General features: G+C 37.7%; 1 protein-coding gene and 1 long non-coding RNA gene across 2 annotated transcripts; one reads left to right on the forward strand and one right to left on the reverse strand.

Moving 5' to 3' along the window:
• Nucleotides 1-22: 22 nt before the first annotated feature.
• LOC148697944 (uncharacterized) lies at nt 23-1,198 on the reverse strand. The gene is made up of 3 exons (XR_015960750.1): nt 965-1,198; nt 763-840; nt 23-677 (listed from the first exon to the last, which is right to left on the reverse strand). It is a non-coding gene; the product is annotated as an uncharacterized LOC148697944 (long non-coding RNA).
• Nucleotides 1,199-11,933: 10,735 nt separating this feature from the next.
• On the forward strand, nt 11,934-15,479 carry LOC137714393 (ABC transporter G family member 23). The gene is given in 12 exon segments (XM_088690341.1): nt 11,934-11,958; nt 12,471-12,506; nt 12,509-12,557; nt 12,559-12,608; nt 12,611-12,652; nt 12,854-13,293; nt 13,295-13,358; nt 13,361-13,428; nt 13,430-13,527; nt 13,529-13,590; nt 15,026-15,433; nt 15,436-15,479. Coding segments are annotated over 12 exon segments (1,386 nt in total).
• The last annotated feature ends 863 nt before the right edge of the window (nt 15,480-16,342 follow it).

The raw sequence follows: 16,342 nt of genomic DNA on the forward strand, positions 1-16,342 counted from the left end.
TCTACGACCGAAGATAGCTGTACAACTCATTGCCTATATCCTTTTGATCCTCAATCAACATGTGAATATCAATATAAGCTAAAATAAGATTAAATAATCATTTTAATGGAACAAAGTCCAATTCAACCATTTAAGCTTTGAATTTGCACAAACGAAGGGCACCACGTGATTTAGAACACCGAAAATCTCAGGTTAGGTCTCGGGTCTATCACGTGCTGCCGTGTTCTGGCCACGGTCCACCACTTGGTGTCATGCATTAGGAAACACACGCCGCCATGGGCTACCATCGTCGGTGAATGCGTTGTTGCGGTTTGGCAAGTAGGTGTCGCACTAGCCATCAACGGTGCCATGCGATGGTGTTATGACATTAAAACAGAGATAACATAATATACCTTTTTCGTCACTGGATTCCATTAAAGTTAACAAAATATGGGTTGTCGCCATCAAAACTAATGGCGACTGCCTTTGACCGTCCCTGGTGCTGTCTCCGAAAACTGGAGAAAAACACAGGAATTTGATTAAGGGCTCTCGAGCTCGATTTCATCGATTTCAAAGCCAAAATTTGTGTAATTTCATCCTAAAAATCACCAGGAACTCATCTAGAATGTTTTTAGGACAAGGAGATGTTGAATCCACCTCAGATTCAACAATTTGAGCTCGGTATAACTCGATGAATTCTGTAAAATGAAGAACAGGGAGCATGCATGTCAAAATCTAACGTTTTCAAGCCTAAAACCCGCATGCAAAAATATATTCAAATACCTGGAATAGATTGGAACTGAACCGGAGCTCTAGAACCCACAAACTCGTCGGAGTTTGCACAAAGAAGATGACCGAAATCTGGGAAACAGGTATAGAATGATTGCAGGGGTTAAATCCTTGGTTTCAAATGGAAAAACATCATGATATATGTCTCAAGTAACCTTAAAACACAAACAAGCAAGAATGACTAAGAGAACCTCACCTGGGCTTGAGTTTCAGAGCTTTAACTCTTGGCTTTAATGGCAATTTACACTACGATGCTCTAATGCACATGCAAGAGCATCCCCATGTTCCTCTTATACCAGAGATGACAATTTCAAGGTTTTTGGGTTCGATTTGCTATGGGCTCGAAGAGGGAAGAGGAAAGAGGATGGGAGCTCTCGAAGCTTAGAGAGAGAAAGTAATGGTTTCGAGTGTTAAAGAGAGAGTGAAGGTGAGTTGTTTTTCAACTAGGAGAAAAGAGAGGGATCAAGAGAAATATAATCCCACTTAAAGTCACTAAAAAAAATTACGAAATTACCCCTCACTAATTGTAAAAATTATTAAAATTACGATTATGCCCTCAAGGTCTCAATTCAATTTTGATGTAAAACTTACGTACCAAAATCAAAATTATGAAACTTAAGAAAGTATGAGGATGTGATTCTTGAGTCGAGGGTCGATAAATTAATTAACACCTACTCAAGGGCAAAAAAGTCATTTCACACATCTTGAGAATAAAATACAATGTGGTACGGGTTGTAACCGTGTACCCCGTTAAAAAAAATTTGTCCACGAAATTTCTACCACTCTGGTAGAACAAATAGGGATATTGAGTTCTCATACTTTCTTCAGTTTCCCAAGTAGCCTTTTCCATCTTATGATTTTGCCAAAGAACCTTCACCAAAGTTATCGTCTTGTTCCGAAGTGCTTTCTCTCCTTGATCTATTATCATAACTAGTTCCTCTTTATAGCTCAGATCTTTTTGTAGCTCCACCTGTGATGATTCCAGCATATGTGATTCGCCTGGTACATACCCTCGAAGCATTGAAACATGGAACTCATTGTGAACACGTGACAACAATAAGTTACGTTTCCTACTTTTTTAGTGATATAGTAGGGAGCAATGTATCGAGAACTCAGCTTTCCTCGCTTCCCAAACCTCACCACGCCTTTGTAGGATGACAACTTCAGGAATACACAATCCCCAACATTATACTCACGATGCCTCGTGTGATCATCAGTAATACTCTTTTGTCTGTCTTGAGCTGTCTTCAGATGTTTCTTGATTACTTGTATTTTTCGGGTAGCCTCATCTACCAATTCTGGCACAAAATAGTTCTTTCACCAACTTCATTCCAACGCAATAGGGTCCGACAAGCCTTACCATACAAAGCCTCGAAAGGTAACATACCGAGACTTGTATGAAAGCTATTGTTATAGGAAAATTCCATCAACAGTAGATAACGATCCTAGCTTTCGTTGAACTGCACGACATTTGCCTTCAACATGCCCTCAAGCGTTTGAATAGTCCTGTCGGACTACCCATCCATCTGAGGATGGAAAACGATGTTATACAATAGCTGAGTACCTATGGCTTGTTGAAAATCCCTCCAAAACTTAGAAGCAGTGTTCTAAAAAACGGCCTAAACCCTGGAAGGTGGTGACCTAAGGTGTTTTCTTGCATATTGGTTGGAAAAATCTGCTGGGCTTTAAGCGAGGGCCTAGGCGGCCTAGACGGTGCTAGGCGGCTAGGCAGTTTTTCTTTTTTTCCCAGTATTTCTTCGGCAGATCCTCATCCTCATGCATAAAAAAATAAATATGTTAGTCTTCTTATTTTTTTCTATCTCAAATCATCACATGGACACATATTCAACAATGGCAGAGGTGATGCTTACCTCCATGGGAAGATTGGAGCTTCAATGTGCCACCATTTCCGTGGTAGGACTCACTGGTTTTGGTTTTTGCAAAGAAGATTGACTATTGTGAGAGCTAAAGGTGAGTGGGTGTGTTGAAATGAGAGAGGAGGGTCAAGCATTGGAGCTAAAATAATAGATGAGGAACGGCTAAGGTTCTTCATTATAAGGAAATGAGAGCTATATGTTTTTTTTTTATCTTAAAGAGAGAGAGGGCCGAGTGAAACGAGAAAGGGTCCTATTATTATTGAGAGATATCTATCATATTCTAGAGAGAGAGGCCTAGGGTTTCTAAAAAGTAATCAGAAATGAGAGAAATGGGGGCTCAACTTAGCCTTTATTTTGGAATCCTGAGAAATTCACCACATAGATGCATGACACATGTGCATGCCATGTATGTTGAAAGGGACGTTCTGACATGGAGAGACACAGAGCTGTTTGGGGCTTTAGGCTCAAGGCAAGATAGAGAGTGTCGTAGATGTTAGGGTTTTTGTTGAAACGAACATAAAGCTGCTAAATTAGCATATATTGTAGTTGTTGCTAAAGATTGACACCAGTGCAGACTTGGATGTGTTGGTCAGCGCGTCCTCACAAACTCCCAAGTCTCCAGTTTGAACCCCGTGCCTATCATATTTTTCTTTCTTTTTGATGTGCCTCTCCTATGGCTCCCGGTCTTGATTTCAAATCCAGGTGAGCCTTTTCCTTTTTCTTTTTTTTGTTTTGTTTTATTATTTGTTTCTTTTATGTTTTTCCTTTCTTTTAGTTTCTTTTTCTTAGGTGTTCGCTTTTCTTAAAGTAGGACATAAAATCAATTATCTCATATTTCTGTTTTATAATAATTAATTGGAATTTGGTTTGCTTTGCATGATTTAATAATCCATGTGGAGAACGACCTTGCAAGATCCATTTATACTACAATAACCTTGTCATTCTTGCCAGTATTATAGGAGTTTTTAACAGTTTTGCATGTGTGGTAAAATCCCTATCAGTAATTCCCTAGAACCTAGAGGGAGTTCTAAAAATGTTGAAGTAAGAGAACTTCATGAAGAAGATTTTATATTGGATGAGGACACAGAAGAAGAAGAAGAAGAAGAAGAAGAAGGAAATGATGAAGAAGTTGAGTTTGAGTCCGACACGAAGAGAGTCTTTGAGGGATATGGTGAAGAGGAGTTTGATGCCTAGCTTTGCAACTTTGCAAGTATCTTACATTACTATATTTCCTTATTTTCCTCCAATTTTACATTTTATGTGGTTTTAAATTGTGAACTTATTGTACATGTATCATCCTACAATACCCCTTACTATGGTTATATGGCATACATGCTTAATGTGTTTTTAAATTTTGGACTTGTTGGATACCTTTTTTGCATTTTATCATTCTTTTATTATCTTATCCATGGATTTCGTATAAGTATAATTTTTTGTAAGTGTCAATATGCACTTATTTACAAGATATATAAGAAATTTACCTAAATCTGCCTAGTCCCCGCCTAGCCGCCTAAGCGCTAGGCACTAGGCACCAGCCCGCCGCTCGACTAGCACCTACCATTTTTTAGAACCTTGCTTAGAAGTGAATTGAGCATCCTGATCCGAGGCAATAGTAACAGGTACTCCATGCAATCGAACAATCTGGTTGGTGAATAATTGAGCCAATTTGGAAATTGGGAACGTCTCACGCACTAGAATAAAGTGTACAGATTTCATGAGACGATCCACAATCACCCAAATACCTTCATGGTTAGCTGTAATTCTTGTCAACTTGTAGAGAAAATTCATAGTGATTTCTTCCCACTTCCAAATAGGAATAGGGAGAGGTTGAGATAAACCAATGGGCTTCTATCATTCTACTTTGACTTGCTGGCAAACAAAACATTTCTTTACATACTCAGCGATATCCCTTTTCATACTCAACCAGTAGTAGAAAGGCTTGATAGTATGATACATCTTGGTAGAACCAAGATGCATAACATAAGCTGAAATATGTGCTTCATCTAGAATTTCCTTCATTAGCTCTTCATTCTGAGGAAAAAAGAGTAGTGTTCCTGAAACAAGCATGCCATCTTTCACACCTTCAAATCTTGTCATGTACCATTCACCACATCATCTTTTAACTTTTGGCATAACAGATCATTTTGCTGAGCCGAGTGAACTCGATCAACAAGTATAGGCCAAACCTGAAAATGAGCCACCAATGATTCATCAACACCCAATTCCATTTGAACGTTTGTTTTCCACAAGTCCAAATAGAAGTATAGGTTTCTACCAAATAAGATATCTGACCATAAGACTTCCGGCTAAGCGCATCAATAACTACATTTGCACAACCAGGATGGTAATAAATCATACAATAATAATTACTAATGAGCTCCATCCATCTCCATTACTTGAGATTCAATTCCTTCTAGTCAAAAAGATACTTCAAACTTTTATGATCATAAAATATTCGGCAAGTTTCACCATAATGGTAGTATCGCCACAACTTCAATGCGAACACCATAGCTTCCAATTCCAAATTATGGGTAGGATAATTATGCTCAAGACGTTTTAGTTCTAGAGAAGCATAAGCTATCGGTTTCCATGTTGCATCAAAACACAACCCAAGCCTTGGTGTGATGCGTTAGTGTAGACTTCATATTCTCCACTGTTGTCAGGAAGTGCAAGAACTAAAGCATGAGTGAGGCAATGTTTCAGTTCTTGAAAACTACACTCACATTCCTCATTCCACTCAAAAGTTACACCATTTCAAGTCAACTTAGTAAGCAGAGCTGCAACAGATGAGAAATCCTTCACAAATCTTCGGTAATACCCCTGCCAAACCCAAGAAACTTCGAATCCTGATAACATTCTTTGGTTGCTTACAATTGAGAATAGCGGAAAATTTCTGGGGATCCCTAAAGATTCCCTTAGCTGAAGTGATATGATATAAGAAACCAATGTTATCTAACCAGAATTGACATTTGCTGAACTTCGCATACAACTTCCTTCTTCGTAACCTTTCCAATGTCTGATATGCTCTTGCTCGCTCTTGGAATAAACCAAGATATCATCGCTAAAGACGATCACAAACGTGTCTAAAAAAGGTTGGAAAACCCTATTCATCAAGTTCATGAAAGCTGCACGAGCATTCATCAAACCAAAAGGCATGATAAGGAATTCATAATGGTCGTACTGGGTCCGAAATGCAGTTTTAGGAATATTCTTAGCTCAAATCTTCAGCTGATGACACCCCAATCTGAAATTAATCTTGGAAAAGACTTTTGCCCATTTGAATTGATCAAATAAATCATCTACCATCGGTAGAGGGTAGTGATTCTTGATCGTCACCTTGTTCAATAGACATTGTCAATGCATAACCGCATGCTACCATCCTTCATCTTAACAAACAGAACCAGAGCACCCCAAGGATAGATACTCAGCTGAATGAAACATTTATCAACAAGTTCTTGTAATTGAATCTTCAATTCTCTTAACTTGGTAAGTGCCATACGATACGGAGTAAGAGATATGATTAGTACCTTGCAAAAGATAAATGGTAAATTCAATCTCTCGATCAAGGGGCAATCTAGGTAAATCCTCCGGAAAAACATCGAGATACTTCACGACAGGCACATCTTCAACATTAGGGACTTCTTTCTCTTTCACCATGAGATGAGCAATGTATCTCGCACATCCCTTGGACATGATTTTCTTAGCTGAAAGACAAGAAATCAAACTATTTGGCAAAATCCTTCGTTCGCCCTAAAACTCCATAAGTGGTCATTCAGGAGGATGAAAGACTACTAACTTTCTGACAACAATCGATGTGGGCATGATGCCTCGTTAACCAATTCATACCTATGATAAGGTCAAAATCAACCATATGCCGAGGTACAAGATCTGTTTCCATGAGTATTGCACCCACCAAGATCGAACAATTTCTGAATTCCCAATTAATTCCAATAGTTTATCCCGTAAGGATAGATATCCCAAATTCATTATCTAGAAAGGTAGGTTGAACATTCTCCATATAAGCGAATTAAGGAGACAAACAAGAATGAGTAGCACTCAAATCAATTAAAACTCGAGCAAGATAACTAAAAGCATTCAACGTACCAGTAATCACATTAGGGTCATTATTTGCCTGCTATCGATTCATCGTGAACATCTGATTCTGCGCTACACCACCCAAACCACCAGTAGTACATCCGCCATGTGATCTCTGACTTTGATTCCCACGACCCTGCCGGTTACTCTGAATTTAGCTATTAGAGGCTCCCCCATTGGTCTACCCCTGAGAAGTGTTATGATGAATGAATTGTGGATTAGATTGTGGAACTAGAGGCATACCAGGCTAAGGAAATTGATGAATATGAGGATATCAATACAAACTGGGCTGAAACATTGATGCACATAAGTAGGATAGGGTGCAAACTACTAACAAGAATTATTCGGAACTTCAGGCTCACGCTACTGAGTCATCCCATAAGACATTCCTAATTGCTGTTTCAGATTAAGGCAATTCCTCCAATAATGTCCGGGTTGAGCACAGTTAAAGCACACTCTCATACCCGCTCTACATCCACTCATAGACAATGCTTCCTTGATATTCTTCGCCTTGAACTTACTCTTCAATCCTCAAGATTGTTTTCCACCACCATTAGTGCTCTCTTATTTACCCTTAGCTATCTGCTTATCCTTCTTAGGGGTGGGCACTTGGAACCAAAAACCGAAACCGAAACACAAATCGAATCGAACCGCACCGAACGGTTTGGTTTTGCAGTTTTGAAATGGTTTCGGTTTCGAAACTAAACAGCGGCAAAGAAAACGGTTTGGTTTCGGTTTTGGGTTTTCAAAACCGCACCGAAACCGAAACCGAAACCAAAACCGCACCATATATTAAATAATAAATATTATGTTTTAAACTTTTAATTAATTAGTTCAACACTTCAACAGTTCAACTAGGGTAAGAACTTAGAACTTGTATTAGTTAGTTTAGTTAATAATTTGTAATTAAATTAATTTTACATTTAAGGTTCGTTTGAATCAAAGATTCAAAAAGGGAACTGGGTTAGGGTTTATAATTAATTTTATGGATACTGGATAGGGTATTAGGGTTTGTGAAACAAAAGGGGAACTAGATTAGGAGCACTGTTGTTGTGGTTGCTTGTATTTGTATTGAAAGAAATTTGTTATTAGAACAATTAAAAATTCGTAATTAGAACAATTAGAACAAGTTGACGATTTCAGTATTTGTTTCCAATTAGAACAATTAGAACAATTCGAGAATCTATTTTTTTTTTGGAAATCTTGGAGGCCACTGGACCCTGCTCCAACGCAGTACCATATTGTGGGCATGACAGCGACAACACATACCTGAATGGAATTTAGAACCTTAGAACTGTCCACACCACCAATGAAGATTCTGATTAACAAGTAGCATTAATCAAGATGTAATTAACATGGACAAAACATAAGGACAACATATACTGACCTCGTAACCGAGCAGAGCAAAGAAATTCTCACTTTTGTGTTTCTTGAAATGTGCTCAGTTCTTGCGATTTTATTCTACCTGTTTTGGTCAGGAAACGCTCCGCCTACACAAGGTGACTTTTTTGTGTGCTAAAAGCTTGTTTAAGATCAAAATAATGTTGTCTCTCTATTTTAAATTAGTTTATTGTATCATCTTAAGTGCTTGTGTTGGCGCTATTACAGTTAGGGTCCGTGCTTTAATTAATTTTTCCTCTCTTTCTTTCTTGTTTTGCAAATTGTCTGTTATTGATTTTCTATCAAAGACGCTTTCTTTAGTGCTTGTGTTTGCATTTGGTCAAAGAGGCTCATCTTTTAATTTGTTTTCTTCTGCAACATCTGAGCATTTGATTCATTTTAATTGATTTTCTTCAGCAATATTTGAGATTATGTGCATCCATTTATTTAAGATAATGAGCATTTCGTATTTTATTTCAGTCAAGATATGAAGAATCCAGCAAGCATAGTGGGATCAGTCACTCTTCTACGGGGGACTGCCCTAAGAAGCCAGAGGACGAGGCAATAGAAACTGCAGTTTTGGTGCAGTTTTTTGCTTCTCTTTTTCTGTCGCTACGTTTTATATGTAGTTTTGATGCGTTTTGATGCTGTTTTGCTGCTATTTTTTGCTGCATTGTTGTTGCTATTTTTGCTGCATGTTTATTAATTGATATATGAGGAAAATAAGACCGTTTTATGCATAAATACATGTATATTTTAAATTATACATTTTTTTCTCAAGAACCAAACCATAACCGTTTGAAACCGCACCGCACCGAACCAAACGGTTTGGTTTCATTTCAGTTTTAGCTTCAAAACCGCACCGCACTATACCGCAAAAAGTTTCAGTTTCAGTTGCGGTTTCACTCGAAACCGCACCGCACCCACCCGTAATCCTTCTTCCTGTTAATCACTAGTTCAACTTGCTGAGTTATACGGAAAACTGTCTCATACGTAACACCATCATTAACCACAACATAGATGTACAACTCAGGGTTCATGCCAGAAATGAACTACTTCCTTTTCTTAGTCTTCCACCAATCCTTGGCATCGTCGACCATGAAGAAAGTCGTCGTGCTTACTTTCTGGTCTACCAGACATCTCATAACTTCAAGAACATCATCCATATGCTCCAACCAAGATTCGACTTCTTCTTGAGCACGAAGACCATCAAAAGAGTAGGCACCATAGTCCACGACAATTTTTGCCAACGATTCACATTAGGAATGAGCTGGGCCAATGCCTCAGTCAATTGTTGTAACCCCGGAATAAGAGTATGTTCACGCCTAGGTGGCATAGTTATGTCAAGTAGACATTAAATAATACACACAATTACTACATCATACGATGCAAATATATGTTTCCCTTAACCATGCTTTGATACCAAATTGACACACCCCAACCCCAATAACACAAGTTATGAGGTCGTGATGTGCTAGCCGACACTAAATTGACTATATGACCCCATCCGGAAATGATGTTACAAGCCAACTTAATGATGAAGCCATAGTAAGATAATTATAATGTGTAAGAATTTAAACCAAAAGAAGTCCATTAAATAATAAAATCCAAAGCTGCTACAAAAATACTTATCCTCCTCCCCACTTGGGGACACAAATTATCTCAGGTTTAACCCCCATTATTAATCACATCACATCAGAGCAGCTAAATGTTTCACATAACAGTAAATACAACATAGTGCAATACTATGCATAATCAAAAGTACGATCAAGCAACAATTATTACAACTAAAATAAAATTGCAGTAAAGGAGCCATCACCCAAAATCCAAAGGATGAAAGCTTCACTACCAAACCCACTCATCCCACAGGTGTTCTCCTAAATTTCGTTATGTATTGAAAGGGTTGATAAAACAAAACGTGAGTGGACTAGTTTTATCATAGTTATAAAATCATCAATTAAACATAATAACCCCTGTTTTGAAAACATATATATAGTGAAAACTATATAATATAATACTACCATAATAGTAAAATCTCATTCATCAATATCAACGAAAAACCATCAAGTCTAAGTTCAGAAATCATACCTTTCATCAATCAAACATGCTAGCGTCCACTAACATACGCATAGCAAGCAAGATATATACATATATATATATATATATATATATGCATACTAGCATCAACTAATTAATCTCAATACTGGTAATACTCATCAACCCTAGCGTCCACGAGGACAATATAACCTGCAAACAAATCTACGGCTGAAGATAGCTATACAAATCACGTGATGGCCATGTGGTGAAAATAGATCATGAATGATCTACAGATATTATTGATATCATCACAAATCTCATTCGAGACTAACACGACAATATGCATCCACATATTAAGCATTTATGCAAATACGTAAATAGATGTATATATACGTAAAAACATTTGGTTTTTTGAAGGGGGTCAATTCACAGGTAAGCAGAGCGTACCTTGCACTTAGGCTTCTTGCCTATATCCTTCTAATCCTCAATCAACCCTGTCAATATCAATATAAGCTAAAATAAGCTTAAATTATCATATTAATGGAACATAGTCCATTTCAACCATTTGGGTTTCGAATTTGCATAAACGGAGGGCACCACGTGATTTAAAACACCGAAAAACTTTGGGTTAAGTCCCGGTCTATCACACGCTACCGTGCTCTAGCCATGCACCACGTGGTGGTGTCACGTGCCGTCACGCACTAGGAAACACACACCGTCGTGGGTGCCATCACCAGTGAACGCGCAGCTGTTAGACAAGTAGGTGACACACTCGCCGTCGCCAATGCCACGTGCTGATGCGGTGAGATTAAAACAGAGATAACGGAATATACATTTCCGAAGCTGGATTCCGTTAAAGTTAACGAAGTAGAAGCTGTCCCCATCAAAACTAACGGCGCCTGTCGTTGACCGTCACCGGTGCCGGCGCTAGAAACTGGAGAAAAACCCAGAAATTCGATGAAGGGCTCTCAAGCTCGATTTCATCGGTTTCAAAGCCAAAATTTGCATAATTACATCCTAAAAATCACTAGGAACTCACCTAGAACCTTTTTAGGACGAGGAGATGTTAAATCCATCTCGGGTTCAATAGTTTAAGCTCGGTGCAACTCACCGGATTTTGGAAAATGAAGAATAGGGAGAATGCATGTCAAAATCTAACGTTTCCAAGCCTAAAACCCACATGCAAAAATATATTAGAATACTTGGGATAGATTGGAACGGAATCCAAGCTCCATAACCCACAAACTCGTCGGGCTTTGCACGGAGAAGATGTTCGAAATCTGGGAAAATGGTATAGAACAAATGCAGGGACTAAATCCCTAGTTTCGAATGGAAAAACATCACGATTTATGTCTCAAGTAACCTTAAAACACAAAGAAACAAGATTGACGAAGAGAACCTCACCTGGGTTTAAGTTTCAGAGCTTGAAGTTCTTGGCTTCCATGGCGCATGCAAAAGCATCGCCACATTCATCTCATCCCAGAAATAACGATTTTAAGGTTTTTGGGTTCGATTTGCTATGGGTTTGAAGAGGAAAAAGGATGGGAGCTTTCGGAGCTTAGAGAGAGAGTGAGGGTTTCGAGTGTCAAAAAGAAAGACTGAAGGTGAGTTATGTTTCAATTAAGGGAGAAAAGAGGGACTGAGAAAAATATAATCCCACTTAAAGTAATTAAGTGAAATTACAAAATTGCCTCTCACTAATTGTGAAAATTACAATTAGGCCCTCAAGGTTTCGATTCCATTTTGAAGTAAAACTTACGTACTAAAATAAAGATTATGAAACTTAAGAAAGTACAAGGATGTAATTGTCAAGTCGAGGCTCGGTAAATTAATTAAGACACCCACTCAGGGGCAAAATAGTCATTTCACACATCTCGGGAATAAAATACAATATTTTAAGGTATGTGTTGTAACACAAAGTTCCATGAATCGACCACAAAGTGATTTGAGGAGGAACTCTTCATACATGGAGGAGCCATGTTAATTCCATGGAAATCACCTATATTGGATTTTAACAAGCTGACTTTCTACATTAATATACACTAATGGTAGGGTGAGGGCTTGGACCGGGGATGCAGTGAGTTGAAGAGGAAAACTCTAACTAGCAGGGCAATTCACCACTTGCATGCTTAATAAGGTGATTAGGAGTCCATAATTGGTTATGCATGATAATATGGTAAATGATTTTCATGCATTATTCTTCTTCTCTTGCACTATCACCATTTGTGCACAATCTCATTATTTTATTTTAAATTTTGGATAGTACTTGTCATTTAGTATTGCCGTCTAATAGTATTATTCTTTATTTGTTAGTGAGAGGCCTTAAGTTCGAAATTCTTGCCATTGTGGCCTAAGTGGTACTGGAAAATCTACCCTTCTTCAAATAATATCGGGGAAGGTCAGATAAAGATTTTGATTCGAAATGTGTATCAATCAGTGATCGCCAAATAGTTCTGCGAAATTGCTAAAGAGATGTGGATTCGTTGCCCAAGAAGACAACTGTTGGAACACCCATTGTCCCACATCGGCCAAGAGGGAAGAGAGAAAACACTTTAAATAGAATTACCCCACTTTAACTAACACTGAGGCCTTTTGTGATAAAACCCCACACCTGAGGATTGTGCAGGTGGTTAAGTGGGAACAGTATCGGTGTTGTTGGAGTAGGCCCTCGGGCCGTCGACCTGAAAAATTCTACAACAACTTGCTTCCTTGGCTCACAATGAAGGAAACCTTGATGTTTACTGCCAAGTTTAGGCTCAAAGCTATTGATGCAAAAGAGAGGGAGGAAAGGGCGGATAAGTTAATGAAAGAGCTCGATCTTGTGCATGTCACTGATAGTTTCATTAGAGACGAAGAGAACAGAGGCATATCTAGTGGAAAAAGGAACAGGCTATCAATTGGTGTCGATGTGATTCATGATCCTCTAATTTTGCTCCTCGGGGAGCCGACTTCAAGCCTAGACAGCACCTCAGCACTTCAGGTGATTGAGATGTTGTTTACAATTGCAAAATCAAAGCAAAGAATAGTTGTTTTGTCAATACACCAACCCAGCTATAGAATTCTCTATCTTATCTCTAACTTTCTTATCCTCTCTCATGGTTCTGTTGTCCATAACGGTAGCATTGAATTACTTGAAGATCATTTACAAAATGATATTGATGTTCCTCGCTCCGACAATGCAAGCTATTGATGGAGGATTTGGCTTGGAGTAATAGAGCGGTTAGGCCTCTTCGCCTTCAGTCTCAGTTTTCTCCTGTCTTCTACAGTTGAAAGCACCACCTATAACACTTCAAGAGCGGCAAGTTTTAATGAAGAAATCCTCGAGAGAAGCCTACAACATCTTGTCTTACATGATTGCATATACCATTGTCCGCAATGGCTCATCTCTTCCTTGTTCTTGTGTATTGGCTAGTTGGACTCAATCCCTCAGTTGCCGCCTGATAAATTTTTTACCACCTGCAAGAGTACAAGGTAAGCGTAGTATAGCAGCTACAACACAGTTGTTCTCCACAGGGATTCGATGAATAATTTATGTTAAAACCAAACCTTAATAATTATTTGAAAACAAAGTTTGGAAGAGGTTGATTTTGTGATTTCAAATAATAAAAACAAATTCAATAGAAATAATTAAATAAATCGGCAAAACAAAATAAACTAAAAGAAAATGGTTTTTGAAAATTAAATTGTGAAAGCACTAGGGTTCCGCCGTCACCTTAACAATCATATGCAGTTATTCCAATTACTTATAACTTACACATGCATATTTTGAAGGTTAGGTTTTCCTAAAGTATACTCTACTTGGACTCCCAATCTAGAACGTATATCAAACATACAACCCGTATGTGGTATTCATATCAAATCTAAACATGCAAGACTAACTAAGTTTTGTGAAAACCCTTTGAAAAACCATACAACCCTTAAGACGTGGTATTCATCTTAAATGAACTTGCATTTATTAACCACATGAAGCCTTCATCAATTTAAAGGACCGACCTCCGACCAAAATTACATCAAATTACTTTTCTAAATATCCTAATGGTGATCAAGCATTAAGACAAGTAGATAGTGTAAACACGGTGATTAATAATTCAAAACCTGCATGCATAATATCATAAGTAAATTGAAAATAAACTACATATTCTTGCTAAGGCTTGTGGCCTCGCCCTAGCAAAAAGAGTTTAGTTATGAACAATCATAAAACAAAATATTATTAAAAATAAGGATAGAAAACACCTTGTAAATAAACTTGAATCGTCAAAAACTCTTTAAACTGAATTCTCCAAAGTAATGCGTTCTAAACCCTAATGGCTAAATAGTCTTATTTAAACTACTACACAATAAAATCCTTACTAGAAAAGGTCTTTTAAAAACTAGGAAACATAATAGAATAAGATAACTAGGAAACACATTCATATTCTAACTTAGGGAAATCTGCACAGCCACAAAGAATCCCATGTTTCTAGATCTTCAGGACTCCAAAACAGGCCCAAAACAATTCAGATTAAAGCTTAAGATGTCCTGAACATAATTGCAAAAGGCCTCGAACCCAAAAGGTGCCATCTTGGACACCAAAAAGCCCAATTAAGCCTAAACGTCACTTTGACGATATTGCTCCTTTATTTCATCGCCATAAAATAACCGTTTGGTAGAAAAACCTAAAACTTTGATACGAACTAGATGAGAGACTCACGAACATCCTCCAACTAAAATCACTCCAAAATTCATCCATTTTTTTCACTTTTTGCTCAAGAGGAAGTCAAATGTCTTACATTGGAAATATAATTCAAAGTATCAAAATTCTCAAAAAATTAACCAACAAATTATAACTTAGAATAGGGTAAAATGTATAGCATAATATTGACTCATTACCGCCTTTGCTTTTTTCAATTTTATTTGGCGCATTGTGTTGATGGCTAGTTCTCTGGTGCTCTTTCTGAGTGCAGTCTCCCCTGACTTTATATCAGGAAATATTCTTATCTGCACGGTTCTTGGTGCCTTATTTCTCTTCTCTGGCTACTTCTTTCTGAAAGAGAACATACCTACATACTGGCTCTTTAAGTACCGTGTTTCCCTTTGTATGTATTTGTTGGACTTATTGCTGAAGAACGAGTACTGGAGCATTATAAGTGAGTGCTTCTCTTGGCATCCTCAGGATCTCAGTCATTCAAAATGTTTGCTCACATGCAATGATTTGTTGAAGAGTAAGGGATTTGACAAGGACACCAGATGGATCAATGTGGGCATCATGTTCGGCTTCTTTCCATTTTACCGTGTTCTTTGTGGATAATTCTATCTCAAAGGGCTTTGAAAACAACAATCTAATCAGTTTTCCACGTTAGATTATTGTAATTGATGTTTTTTAACTTGCACATTGTGCTATAAAATAAGATTGTAGTTTGCTAAAACTAATACAGGGTCTTCAACTCTAATTGCATCCATTGCATTACTAAACTACAAGAAATTATTCATAACATTATCCCAAAAGAAATACTTTTAATACTATGTTATATTTTATTCATCATCTAGGGTTTACAAATATATAAGCCCACATACCTTATTCTACAAGGAAAATAATTACAAGGGATAAGGAAACTAAATCCTAATGATTACATATCCTAATCCTACCTAAAATAGGACTCCAATAACATTTACAATTAAGACTCAAATCAACACTCCCCCTTAAGTTGGTGCATAGATATCGTACATGCCCAAGAAAATATCCTTAAGTTGATAATTGAGTCTTGGAAAACCTTACTAGATACTGCATGAGTAAGAATATCAACCAACTGCTCTCTTGAACTCACAAATGGTATAGACACAATCTTCCATTCAAGATTTTCCTTAATAAAGTGTCAATCAACCTCCACATGCTTGTTCGATCATGTTGTACCAGATTATCAGTTATTTCCCTTGTAGATTTATTGTCACAATATAACTCCATAGCCTGATTTGGTTCAAAACCACGACATCTCAAAAGCTTACGTAACCAAAGAAGTTCCCTGGTTCGATGGGAGTCTGCCGAATTGGGCTACTGGGTTCGGTAAACTCCTGTAGAACAACTAGGTGGATTTCCATAACTTCTCTTTCTTCCCCTGAAGTATATTCCAACCAACTTAGATCACCAATATCACTAATCTCCCCCTGGTGATCTGAATTGGATACATATGAAGTATAAAAATACTCAG

Source organism: Pyrus communis, chromosome 3 (genome assembly GCF_041283825.1).
Source record: "Pyrus communis isolate YQ-2024b chromosome 3, ASM4128382v1, whole genome shotgun sequence".
NCBI classification, from domain to species: domain Eukaryota; kingdom Viridiplantae; phylum Streptophyta; class Magnoliopsida; order Rosales; family Rosaceae; genus Pyrus; species Pyrus communis.